The 14,423-nt window shown below is 38.7% G+C and overlaps 1 protein-coding gene across 2 annotated transcripts in view; it reads right to left on the reverse strand.

The window, feature by feature from the left end:
• Positions 1-14,423, reverse strand: part of NR5A2 (nuclear receptor subfamily 5 group A member 2) — a 672,306-nt gene that overhangs the window by 444,105 nt on the left and 213,778 nt on the right. The window contains exons 1-3 of one of the 2 annotated variants that reach the window (XM_044081365.1): positions 12,555-13,092; positions 3,273-3,391; positions 2,608-2,749 (exon numbers count right to left, since the gene is read on the reverse strand). In XM_044081365.1, the coding sequence (XP_043937300.1) occupies positions 2,608-2,749; positions 3,273-3,391; positions 12,555-12,642 (349 nt within the window). In that variant the 5' untranslated portion in view covers positions 12,643-13,092. Of the gene's footprint in view, positions 1-2,607; positions 2,750-3,272; positions 3,392-12,554; positions 13,093-14,423 lie in introns of those variants that run through there. The other variant, XM_044081366.1, reaches the window with a different exon arrangement.

Raw genomic sequence — 14,423 nt, forward strand, 5'->3', positions numbered from 1 at the left:
ATATATATATATATATATATATGTAGGGTTCCTATCAGTTTATCGAAACTTCAGCAGTTCGAACACCATATGTTTGAAATGTGAAGTTCGAAAACTGATTATCGCGAAGCCGCGGAACACCGAATTCTTTCCCAGGGAAAGAAGTTGGTGGGCTGTTTCTGTGGCTTCGCGATTTTCAGCACTGTGGTGGAAAGTTACGGGTCTGGTTCAGGTAAGTGTGCGATTGTGTGGATGTTAGGGTTAGGGCGCAGGTTAGGTGAGTTAGGGCGTGGGTGAGGTGGGTGTGCGATAGTGACAGACTTTAGGATTAGGGCGGGATAGGTGAGTTAGGGTTAGGGCGTGGGTGAGGTGGGTGTGTGATAGTGACAGACTTTAGGGTTAGGACGGGATAGGTGAGTTATGGTTAGGCGTGGGTCAGGTGAGTGTGCGATAGTGATGGACCTTAGGGTTAGGGTTAAGGTAAGTGGATAGATAGTAGTGTACGTACAGTTTAGTGTTGGGTTAGATGTCGGATTTTAAGTGTATGTGTGTGGATTGCTGTTTTTTTTGGTGTGCTTGTGTTGTGTGTGTGTTTCTTGGAACAGTGATTTTTTTTTTCCCTGGGAAAAAAAAAATCGATGTTCTATAAGCCTTCAATGGTTTTGCAGTTTGAGGTAAGAAGTTCAAACATATGGTGTTAGAGCTTCTGCCATTTCGATGAACTTATATAAACCCATATATATATATATATATATATATATATATATATATATATATATATATATATATATTGATATATGGGTCTACTGTAAAACAACAAACACTGACATGAACAACTTTGATTAAAAATAATTGAAAATAAACATTGACAGCATAATGCATATATTCTTTAAGAAATAACCCAAGAGCATACTGATTTATTAATATACTCAGACTTACACATCTGTATAACAATGTATACGTAACAGATCACCACTGCTTCTGCCTGATTTATTTTCCACTGATTGTACCATTCAGTGTTCATGGATTTAATGTGGAGCAGTATGCGTAGTTCTAGTTCTGTGGTGTAGTACTGTGCACATGTAAAAAGAGGAAGAAAATGGATCAGTACTGGAGAAAGGGGTTTGCAGGCAGCCTGGATTTTGAGATACAGTGGGTACTGCAGGGCTGCTGCTCCTGCCACCATGTTGTGCTGTCCATGCAGCCATATTTATCCCCTTTTAAACAAAGAACATTTTCAGACTTAGAATATGATTCTGCTTTCTCTCTCTCTCTCTCCCTCTCACACACACAAATGCATGCACGCACACACACACACACACACACCAGCATAAAAATCATATGAGGCATCCACAGTAGTATTATACACATTGAAGTAAATTTGAGATTTTAGCAAGTCAGGAACAATAAGAAGCCTGTTCTCACATGTAATCCAACTTTAAAATCATATCTGTTTTCTTCCTATATAATGCTCCCAAATGTAGCTTTTAATGAAAAAGAAAGAAAACCAAATGCACATTTCTTATTTGATGTAGTGTTATTGTACTTTTAAAAAATGACATAGTCTCTTAGGGGAAATGGAAACTACCTTAACATTTATATGGAAACGGGTTCTATCAGACTGTCAAACGCATGCTAGTCTACTTTTTGGAGACATGTACATCCAGAATAGAAATATATAATGTTAAACTTTTCTGTCAATTGATTTAATATGTTTTTGAGAACCTGGTTCCTAGTTTAACTAAATATGATTCAGAAAAAAAGCAGGCATTCCCTTTCATAATGTAAAACAGATTTCAATGGCATCTACTAAACTTTTTAAAGGTGCTGCGTTAGCATTAATGTTGCCAAAAGGAACCCGTATTGCTTAAATAATAGTAATCACTTTAACGTCCACACTTTGATATTTGCCAGCTTTCTACAGACTCTCCCCACCCCTTCTGTCTCTCCCTCTTTCTTTCTCTTTCATTTTTTACTTCCTAATATAACCTACGGTTTCTTTCCAACACCGAACCACTATAATTTACAAATAACTGGTGTCTGTTTTGTGTATCAACCTTTTGTGTGAGTTTAGGTCCTGACCTGCACTATGTTTGCAGCATATTTTCTACCCTCATTTGCAAATTGAAACTGGTTATTGATAATGTAAAAAGAAACAGATTAAAACTGCCACTGCTATATTCCTTAAACGTGTCACAAAGACTGCAGACCACCTTGTGGGCATTTACTTAAATGAATAGATGTCATAAAAACAAAATAAGTGCTGTGACAATCATTGCAACTCCTTTAGTAAAAAAATGTTTTAATTGAGATGCCACTGAAAGAAAGCGGGAATATTAGAATAAATATGGATTGTCTAGAAATACAGATTGGTGGGAATTACAGAGATGTATTAACAATTAGAACTCAAGACCGTGGAGTCTCCAACTTAATCACTCAAAATCAAGGATAACACGCCTCAACAAATCATAAGGATAAGCTTGTTTACACAAATAGCAGAGTTCTAGTACTCACCATAGCCCGGTAAAAGATTACTCTGACTTACATTTGTACACTGTAAACCTCAAACCAAACAATGCTCACAGGACAGTTTTCTAAAAGAAATGCCTAAATTCTGGATTCCCTCACCTTCCAGTTTCATGCCAACATTGAGACACTTTTGGAAGCGACAGTAAGGACATCGCTTCCTCTGAGTTTTGTCTATCTGACAGCTCTGGTTCTCGATGCAGGTGTACCTTTTGTTATTCTGTACAGTCCTTTTAAAGAACCCCTAAAATTAAAGAAAACACTGTTAGACGGTTAGTTTATAAATGCATCGAACTACTTACTTGGAAACCCAGTAGTCTGGTGGTTAGGTAAGGGGCTTGGTCCTAATGTCTTATTCAGCTACAACTTGCAAAGTAATAAAATACGGAAAAAGCAGAACAAGGACAATGTATTACATCGCTGTACAAAGAAAACAGATTTCCAGGCTAGAATATGTCAGCTATGCAAGTCGTGGATAAATGAGAGAAGGAAATCGCTACTTTAATACCTTACTATGTTAGATTTATATACTCCATCTAAACATCGTTATAATAAAAAAAACAAATAAGTGGAAATAGCCCAAGTTATTAGCATACTTACCACCCGTGTTTAATCCCCTCACCTTTTCTTTAAGTGTCCACCAGTTTGTCTTTGCGGGTTTGCTTGGACAAGTGTGAAATTAGGACCACAGTTAGTAGGGTCAGCGCGCCTGGATTGGAAAAAGATTCTATAAATGTATTTATTTTTGATAAAACGTGAACACAGACCTTGCAGCTTTCGCAGGTCAGGAGTCCATAGTGGTAGCCGGAGACCTTGTCACCACAAACTGGGCACAGCTCGTCCAGGTCCTCGTCGTAGGAGTAATCCATCATCTTGAAGTGAGACCCTGCAAGACAGAAAAGTGGTTGCTGCAGTTTTAAGATTTTTTTTAACTTGTGCAACTACTGGGATGTATAAATTATTTAATAAGTCTAAAGTAATCAAAAAAAGGCTAGTGAGTTAGCACATACTTAGACAGTCTTAAATCTTATTTTGTTGAGTGCAATACATAAAGGGTGGGGAGGTATTGTGTGCATGTGATGCAGTCATTTAGCAAACGGAACAGTCCAAGTTCAGGATATTTGACCTCCTTTTTACAAGTTATAGGGGTAGAGCACTGATCCCAGTGGACCCATTTCAGTCTCAACCCAGGGAAAACACAATAGTTATACTACAGTTACAAGATATGATGTAAAGAGGGAATGGCAGAATGCAATATACACATATATTACATAAAAAGTGAATATCAGAACATGGAAAACGAGTTTAAATCAAGACACTAAATACCTGATACATAAATCTCAAACGCTTTGTTCAAGATTCAGAGGTAAAGCCAAAGCAATGAGGGTCAAACGTCCAACATAAGGGGCAATTTGAATTATTACTCTAACCGCCTTTAAAAAAGTTAATAGAACATCAAGGTTTGCATCGACGGGTATTTTCTGAATAGCTGGACGTATGAAAATCTATTGTGTGGTGTTATTTACACTCTTGTTAGTCTAGCGGCAAAAACAGTAGCTTAGTCCCATATTTGTAGATTCGTGAGTGAGTACTAGACTAGCTGCCCTTGTAGGCTATGTTAAGCCTAGCCAATTTCCCTTTCAAATGTGAGAATCAAACCATGCGGCTGTCAAGTAAACACCTTAGAATTAATAATGTCCTTTCACTTGTGGTTATAACAGTAGAAGTCTGTCTTTTGCACGTCTTAATTTCCTTTCTGTATAATCTTATTTTCATCTTTGTTTAACTTCCTTTGTATATTTCATTGCTCTGTATTAATTGCGTTTTCTGTAATTTTCTGTTGATGTAATTATATTTGCACTTATTTGAATACTTTAATAAACGTGAATTAATCTCTGTAGCTGTGTGTCTATTTGCAATTTGGCTGGGGTACTGAGTGATTTACCAGTAAAACTGCAAAAATAGGAAGCAAAAGTAAGAAAGGGCAGAATCAGACCCCCCCCCCCCCCCTCTGTGGTTTCTCTTCTTTCTTTCCCTGTTTCCTCTCGCATCTCTAACTGGAATTCAACACTATTGGATTCTAGTCTTTCAAAACAATCACCTAAATACAAACTATTACTTTCACTATTTGTTACTGTTAAGTCAAACACGCTGTAGTCCTACACTGACTGCTGTATTCTTTTGACTACAGGATAATCATGTCGCCTTTTATATACGTTTCGGTGATATTAATGCACTCAGTGTGTTAGTACTTTTCACTCAGCTACGCTCTTCCACTTGGATCGTGGGTAAAAAGTGTTCAAGGATTAGCCTACTATCCCGGTCAATAAATTTTAAATAAAAAATAAGGCACTCTATTTATTGCAAAATGGAGTGAAAGACAAGACTATTCCAAAAGTGTAGCCTTTTATAGAATGGGGCTATGTTCTTCATGTACTGTAGGGTCTCCTTTCTCAAAATGCAATCTCAATATATCTATCTATATATATATATATATATATATATATATATATATATATATATAAACACAAACACACACACACACAAAATAATCATAAACAAATTCATTGTCATATGTATGTTGTACTTCCCTACTACTACTATCTATTTTAATTAGGGTTGCATAGTTGCAAAAATCATTGTGTGAGAGGACATGTTAACACCTATTGTATCCTCCTAGCACAGCAACAAAAGTTTGATGTTCTGTCCTACAGAGGCTTAACTTATGATTGATAATAAACATGTTGTTTTGTTTCATATACATGAGGTGTGTGCGACACAGGAAGACTGGAGCAGGTATTATTATGAGTAGAAAGTGGACCTATGAGTGTATGTAATGATATGCTTATTTCCTTAGTGTCACAAAATGTAAAAATTAAAAAGTGAAAGGCTTGAAATGTGTGTGTGTGGGGGGGGGGGTGCGGGCGCGCAAATTGTAAATAAATATACATAGATATATAGGCATATATATATATATATTGGTATACACATATCTTAATGGTCCAATCAATGCTAATGAACTACACAGCAACAGAAAAAAATGCCTACACACGAGTACATATGTCTTATGATCAATGGTTAGGAAATAGTAATAGACTATCAGGCACAAACGTTGGAGGAACTGCTCCAGTTTTATTTGGATAGAAGAGGCCCTTAATATGTAAACAATTCAGATGTCGCAAAATGTAAAACAATAAGACAACATTCAGAGGCATTTTAAGGATCTGTTCCGTAATTACTGCTTTTAATAAATGACCATTGTTTACTTATTAAGGGACATCTCTTCAAAACCAAACAACCACATTAACAGTTTTAAATAGCACAGAAAGAGAAGTTCCGGACATATCTTTCAATTGTCCATAATCTTGAGGGTGTCGGTAATTTTCCCTCACTATTCATCTACGTGTCTCTCTTTTTATAGAAAGGGTGGTGCACTACAGTTAACAAATTCTGAAAATCATTATAGTTACAGACTCCTTTTACTTCAGAAAATGGATGTTAATTCACATTCTCATTTTCTGAAACACTTCTAAACCAGTAATAAAAGTTTTTTTAATGCCCCACACGCGCACAGTTATTTAGCTCTGCCCCTAATTCTGGAGCTAAAAGGGTGAGAGCTATGGTTCCAAGAAAGCAGAAGTGGCAAACATTTCCAGGTTCACCGATTTACGTTTTTTTTTTATTATTTATGCGCGCTTGCAGGTAATGTTTCCCACGAGTAATAGAATGAAGGGTACATTACCTAAATGCTTATGCAGCTAGTGCTCAGGTTAGCAACATGTTCAGTATATTTAACTTAAACCAAAAGTTTGATGATTACCTATTGTAAAGGAATAACTTTGCAGTATTTTTTTCTGCGAACAAAAATAGCGCCAACAAACCTGATAGAAAGCTCATGCTGAAGCAATTACTTTTAATGCATCACTTCAGCTTTGCGATATGAAACTATCACAGCCACTTGAAAAGCCTTCCCAGACTTTCACTACTTACATATCTGTTCATATATAGCCTAAAAATAATAATAGTAATAATAACAAAGCGTTTAATAATAATTATTACAATTATTATGTAAAATAACTGATGGTCGTAATAAACCCAACAAACAGAAACGGACTTGTGGCGACAATGAAAGGTGTATCGATTTTAAAGGGCATAAACGTCTTAATTATTTTTCAGGTGAAATACGCGCTACTGAAAGCAGCCTGTCGCTCTCTCATTCTCAATTTTCTTCTTGTGCTAAGCCGAAATAATTACATCTCAGTCAGGGCAGATTATTTGTAGCAGCCATGCAGGAAATACTAACAAGGATGAAAAGGCATTCAGCGCTTAGTTTTACAGCCGTGCTTCTCCAATGTTTTGTTCTTGCCTCTCTAACTGTAAATACACACATTACTGCAGTTATGAATTGCTCTATCACGCTATGTGAAACTTTAGACCCTGCATTGTATACATCTGTCTGTTTATTTAATCGCATGCATGTTATCTATAACTTTAGCTACTCTGAGCACGAATATGTTGCAGTGCTTTAAAATACTTGTTGCATCTTTTTCTACCTGTCCAGTGGAGTGACATTTTAATGCAGCAAACATTAGCTTGCACAAGATTTCAGAATGAACGAAAACTTATACACATCATTTGTGCGATCAAGTACATGGAACTTTTGGGAATACACATTGTTTAAGATTCCCTACATTAAAACTTGATATACTTTAATGGGTGTAGTTATGGCATCGAGAAATGTAACCCTTTTAAACTTACGGTTACCAATGCTCCGGCAACTGTTGGGGCAAATAATTGTACCTGTTTGCATATGTGAGCGCGCGCATATATATATATATATATATATATATATATATATATATATATATATATGTGTGTGTGTGTGTGTGTGTGTGTGTGTGTGTGTGTGTGTGTGTGTGTATTTATTTTCACACACACGGAAATGCATACGCATATACACAGACAGACACTGTTCGGCTCAAAGTATATTTGTTATGGCTAAATATATGGTCTTGTTTTTTTTTTTTTCTTTTACTTTTTGTAAACATTTAGTTCTTCCAACGTCTTTAAAATGTTGTTAAATTAGGTGAAGGCGCTGACCCTTGAAGTACCTAGCCATTTGTTCAGTTTCATCATTTTTGGGAAGGACGGGACAGGAATGTTCATGCATGTAGGTATTACGTTTGTGCATCACTAATTTGTTTGTATTTTAAATAAAATATTTTATTGACAATTAAGTAACATTATATATATTTCGTTCTAGCAATCTTTATTTCTGCACATTTATAATTAGCATCTTAAATTCTTGTATTTACTCTGAAAAATCGCTTTGTACGACGTCGAGAAACAGAATATTGCCCCACAACCTCGAAAACTAACAGCATTGCAAATTTAAAGAAGTGACGCACGTGGTTTCAAGATACAGAAAACTTGTTTTCTTTCTTTTTTTTTTTACAGGAGCCATATGCACCATCCATGTGGGGACAGGCCCCCACAGTCCATTTCTATATGTACCAGCTGTGTCCCTCCACTTTGACTGTCACACAGCATGTGACCGGGTCAGCGCTGATGTCCCCTTAACTTGGCAGAGAATGTTGTCACAGCAGTGTTCCTGCTAGGACACTGTGGGCATCGCTGCAGCAGAGCTTAACATACCCCCTCATTTGCAGTCTGGTGGTAGTTTTAGTAGTATTTCTATCAAATTTTAGCAAACCTAACAGTTTTACAGGTTTTAATGTTCCTCACACCCATCCCCTATGGACAGTGTGGTATACCCACTTTCTTTCCATACGGTACACGTGGTATATAATATGCTTTTATTTTCATTAACTTAACCACCCCCTTACAACAGTGCTTGTCACCCGTTGTTTTAGTAAGTTTCAATGAATGGTTGAATGACACTGCACATACTAAGCACCTCAACCAAGGTTGCTTATCTCTAAATAACATTTATAAAACGATGTTGATGCCAGTTATATAACATGTTATATAATATCCCTTGCCCTCTACGAGTATGGCACAGCATATGGTGTAGGTTGCATAACACTTCAGGTGTACTCCAGCATACTCTTTTGCCACGGAGCACTGCGCTCTGACCGAGGAATCAGTTCAGTTGTCGTTTGTAAAGGCATTCTGGTGCACAAAGTACGAAATAGATTATCAACTTCAAATGCCATTAATACAAACTACAAATAAATTACCATGTTACTGTTTTAGAAGCTCATGCAGGTCACTTTGTGTGCTTGTTGCATAAACTGACTTAGGAGCTCGGTTGGCTAGTTTGCATATTTCCCAGTTAGCCATTACTGTTGAGTATTGCTTAGAAAATATTCGTACTAAAATGCATGTGCAAATACTGCTAAACCGTCCCCCTGCGCCCCCACTCTCCAGGTGTGGCACTTATGTACACTAATACGAAGATGGAAGGCAGTACCTTGGAGAAGGAAGACTTACATCAACTTTGAACTTGATGTGCATTAGTGCTCCATTCAACAGACTTTTAGGGTTGGGAGGGTGGCCTAATGGTTAAGGTGTTTGCCTTACAAACATAAAGTGCAGGGTTTGAGTCTCACAAGGGGTAATTGGCTAGGCTCGCAAGGGCAGTTAGCTTAGTACTAATCTATGATCCTCCGTATCGCATTTAAATGTTCAATTTTACCAGGTGCGCACTTATCTTTACCCCCCCCCCCACACGTAAGTGGATCCGGTACTTAAAGGTGGTAATAATGATGAACTCATAATATCTGACGTATGAAGGCAGTTTATCTAATGATACCACTCTTTATCTCCACCTCCAGGCTGCCACTATCTAAAACTTTTGAGGACTACCAGCTCGATCTGACCCATTGTCACTACCATCTTAAGATATTCAAGGGCAGAAGACCATCAAACAGAAACTTTTCCGTCCAAGGGTAGACTGAAGAGAAATACTGCGAGTAAGGGAACATTCCAGCACAGTAAGGTAGGTACTCAGACGCAAATAATAATAATAATAGTGAACGGCATCGCTATTACATGTTTCCAGGTGAAATAATACAAATAAAAGGCGCTGCATAACAAACTCTAGTAATCGTGCCTGCGATTCAGGAAATTACATTAAACCGTTGACTTATGGATATTGCTTTTAGTGTAAGAGGAACTAAGTGTAGGCACGCAGTTACTTTGTCAGTAGAGTGAAATTGCTCTATCTGGTAAGCATCACATTTGCTAAAGGACAAAATAAGCACCTACGGCCAAATAATGTACTTTAGGCCAGACCGTAGAGGGTTACCACACTGTGGGATTCACTAGCGTGCTCGGGATAGCCTTACGCACTTGCAACACCTTATTTCGGAGGTAGCTCCATGCAGTTCGCGTCCCACAGCTGCCATCACAAACTCTCAGAAGGAAGTGTGCAGTAAGCATCCTAACTTCGGGCGTTCTTTCTGTTGCTCTGTAAATAATTTGATAGCTGTTTTGATGCGTTATTTTGGAGTAAGCCAGCTTTATGTGTATTTTGTTTATTGAGCGTGCCACGTTGTTGACATAAGAGTATCTGCAAACACCGTCGTCAGCAGCTCAAACTTTAATCGCGGAACGGGAGTGTAACAAAAACAATGATTACAATCAAATAAATACATATGTTTAGGACATTGCGCTTTGTTTAGGTGAAAATGAACCCAGGAGGCCTACAACTACTGGCATTCTCAGCACATCAGAAGAAGGTATAACTAAAATTCGCACGAAAAAGTGTGAATGTGCATGTGTGTGTGTGTGCGTGGGGGGGGTGACTTTTATGGTTTCTGCTACGACCTTCTACTCCAAGAAACATTCCATTTACTTGTCAGCTAAGGAAATAAATGCCCTTTCTCCTGTGCGCGCGTGATTGTTTTACAGTCCTACTCATACATGTACGTACAAGCTTAATTGTGCATATCTGACTATATGTATGTATGCATATTTACACAAATGGAGAAAGTCCAACAAATTGCAAATGAGACTGCTTAGTGCCTTGTAAATTCATCTACAAAAATATCGGCCGGTGCATTTCCAAATCTCAAGTTCCAAGACAGAACCTGCTCATTGGCTGACATTTGTCACCACTTAGATTAAATCAGCCTTGTTCAGTGCTGGATAGGTTTACACCACCAGATTATCAAAAGTGCTCTGACTTCTGACATTAACAATAGAAAGCAGAAGACCAAATTTTTGGTCCCGATGGAGGAGGCAAACTTCTTGTGTTACCTTTTGGAGAAGTGAACATCAAACAGAGATAAGGAGTATTATTTTAGATCACTGTCATCAGATTCTCCTTTTTGAACGTAAATTAAACATACGCAGAGCTATGGTAAATTTGAAGGTAGCACCAGAGGTACGGTTTAATCTGGACAAACTGCACTCCCACTCGTTTATACAAACCGTCATTGTTTTTTTGTATCCGAATCACAGTTTATGGACAGTCAGCAACTATTTTTCACTTTACTCAGGTTGTGACTACCTTTAAAAGTTACACCTTTGGCAAATAAAGCATACCACCAACTTCACAGGCGCACAAATACTAAACACCATTTCAGTGAACAAAATAAGCAACAACCGCAGTACTACCTTAAAGCACAATATGCATAAGAACAAGAAACACAGTCAAAATAGTAGAGGAAAAAGATCAAAATCCAGAGGCAATATTAAATATTTCGTTAATTAATACAAAAAGTTCACAGCACAAGTGTTGCACCATCATGCATGTTATGCAAAACCGCACGTGATTCACCAGAAAATCGAAAATGTATGAGGGAGAGGGCAAAAATATAGCCCAAAAATTAGGGATGTTTTGCAAAATCGGAGACAGTTAATATGCATGGTGCAAACCACTTGAAGGAAATAAACGTACTTGGGAATATTCTGTTAGAAAAACAACACTCTTCTAACCTATGCTACTTGGTTTTCTACGTTATACCAGTGTTTAGCTCCTCAAAGGGAAACGTCATCCACGATTAACTACACGTGGCCCCAGTCAATGCATTTCCCAATCTCACACACTGCACTACACTAACAATACTTTAATTTTGATCTGATAGTAAAAATGCAACTGTTAGCAGCAGTGTGTGCATGGGTTTTCCAATATCCTCCCTCGGGCTTCGCAAACTGGAAGCAGGGACTGAAACTGTGCAAGCTTTTGTGTCACCAGCTCAGAAGTAGCAGTAACATGACCTGGACACTTGGACAGACGCAGGCTCTCAGCAGGCAGTTAGCTCTGTACTGTTCATTCCTTAAGTAACTTTTGGCCAGGGCACGCGCGCACTTCACGTGCCCACTAAGCATAATCTATGCGAATTTTAACTTCTTGCAACTACTGTACTTCACAACTCGGAAATATCCTTTCATCTCTCAGAGGACACGACCCATGACAAAAATAATTGGGTGCAATACAGCTTAAAACATCATCCATCAGATTGCAACTTGACAAAAACTTGAGGAAAATACACGCCTCTTCTACACAGTATACTATCATTAGAATAATGCAACAGTGAAAGAGAATGAAGACAGAAATATACTTCCCAAAGCTTAAATGGACCTATATTACAGCTTTTTATACTGTGTATATCAGATGGAGTCTCCTCTTTAAACGTCAAACATAATTGACATCAATAAAATATAGTGTACTTTCTTCAATAAATGAAAACAACATTGTTTACATTAATTATTCATTGCTAGAAAGAGTGGCAGTTTCATTTATGGTAGTGCACATAGCGTTACTGGCAAATAGTACAATACGATATTTGCTATGCAAATCCTACAGAAAAGCAAATCTCTGGAAAACATATATACGCGGCTTAGAGTAGCATATGGAGTGTGTCATGTCATTATTATTGAAAGCTATTAAACTTGGGCATAACCACGTTCAGTTTGTAAACACTGGAAAATCCATGCAGGAGAAGAGGCAGGATTGCAGAGCTAAGTTGCTTTGTAGAAACAGCGGTGTAGACTGATCCTCATCTGCTAAGCAAGGGAGTATAAAGCATTGTCAGTCAGAGCGTATGGCTGCTGTAATGTTGTCAGATAAGCTTCCTTACCTTGCATGTTGTCGGGTAACTGGCCTTGATCCCCGTGCGACAGTCGAGCGAGTCCTTGCAGACAGTCACTCTCCACTTTTGGCAGCATGTCACCACCACACTGGGGGTTGCAGTTAGATCGGATGCTGGGCCAATTCGTGTCTGTTGCTCTAACGGCACTGCAACACTAAAACCAAAGTACTGGGCACTCGGCGATTGCCCTCGGTCCCAAGCACGCAAAACCAGTAACCGGGAGCCTCCCTCACGGAAGCTGCAGTGAGGGAGGGCTGCGTTTCAGCACTCTCGAGAACTCATCATTCTGTAGGTACCCGCTAGCTGGATAATGTCGAATTCTTTCCCCTTAAGTTGCTGACAGGAAAGAGTAAGCAGGACAGTAAAGAAAAAGAAATGATATCTTGCCCCGTCTGGGTGCTGCTGACAGCTCCTGGTGCAGCAGTTGGAGTGGGAGTGAGTGTCAGTGACGGAAAGCTTGACTGACTGTCTTGAAATATAAGCGTATGGTGTGTGTGTGCTCTCTCGTGTATAAGCTCCTGCTATCCCACTCGTTGGTATGTCTGGCTTAATCTGATGTGTTGAGTTGTGAAGTTCAAACCTTTCCTTCCTGCCTCGTTTACTCGTCACTTACGGAACAGTTACCAATGACAGGGATTGCAGGGGGGCTGACATCACCGTAAGACAGACCAATAAGCAGCAAAAAGAAGTCGTTACTTCCACCCCCACCCACCACACCCCAAAAATATTCGGGGGGGGGGGGGTCTTGCTGTTGGAAATAGTGCTCCCTTTATTCTCAAATAGAATTCCTGCACTGGTGTGCTCTGGCTCGCGAGCTTCTCGTGCCTTGTCCACTTAAAGTTCTAACATCCCTATCTCAGCAAAACAAGACGTTGCCTCGCCAGAAAGCAGATTATAAGAACACCACCACTGACATGGGTTTGAGATCAAGAAAGCACGGAGTCGAATCACATTAGCATTCCATTCTTCTCGTTTACTGTAAGTCCAACACTGCTTCAGGATACTGCACTTGTGTCCAAATCAACATTCATTCTCCAAACAGAGGTCGGTTTTTCGGGCATGACCTAGTTTCCTCCAAGGAAATCCTTGACAGTACAGCTTGAAGAATCCACACGAAACAATGGCAGAGTTTAGAGATTATTTTATGAAATGCGTAGTCAAGAGTACTGCAATGCACATAAACACACATACACTTTCTTATCGGTAAAGAAATAAAAATCAGTCATGCAGGCTTGATCGCTCCATGAGAAAATCTTTGTCTCAAAAACAGAACACTATGTTAAATGATGTGCAGTGAGCCAGCAGCCCATCCCACGGTTAGAATGAACGTACTATTTGCAATATAATTATTCTTATTAGGTGTAATATGTAATTACTGACCTTAGTGATATGGCTATACCTCTGAATCCCTTCACGCAAGAAATCTCGACAAAGCCTAAAATAATGGGGGGCAAAGCCCCCAAACGAGGGACACTTTTTAAATATCGCTCTTATAAACTTAGAAAGCTGCTAGAATAGCACGATTTGTATTAGCATGCATTTTCTGAAGGATATGAAGTCCGAAACTCAAATGACAGAAAACGATGTTATGAGGAACAGACCAAATATTTAAGGGAAAAATCTGGGCATTCTGCAAAAATCTGTACAGTTGAGAGGCACAAGGCCAGTCTATATTCAAATGGGATAGTTTATTTCGAGCACAAAAAGGGACATTTGCTAGGCTTAAAATGGCCCGCAAGGGCAGCTAGCCTCTTATTTACCTGTGCGCCTATGAACCTATATATGCTGGATTTACACTATTTACTTCATGGGGTAGAAAACACAGTTTAGAACATACAAATGTATTACCCAGCGTCA

This window comes from Protopterus annectens, chromosome 8.part0 (assembly GCF_019279795.1).
Source record: "Protopterus annectens isolate FY-2018-M chromosome 8.part0, PAN1.0, whole genome shotgun sequence".
Classification (NCBI taxonomy): domain Eukaryota; kingdom Metazoa; phylum Chordata; order Ceratodontiformes; family Protopteridae; genus Protopterus; species Protopterus annectens.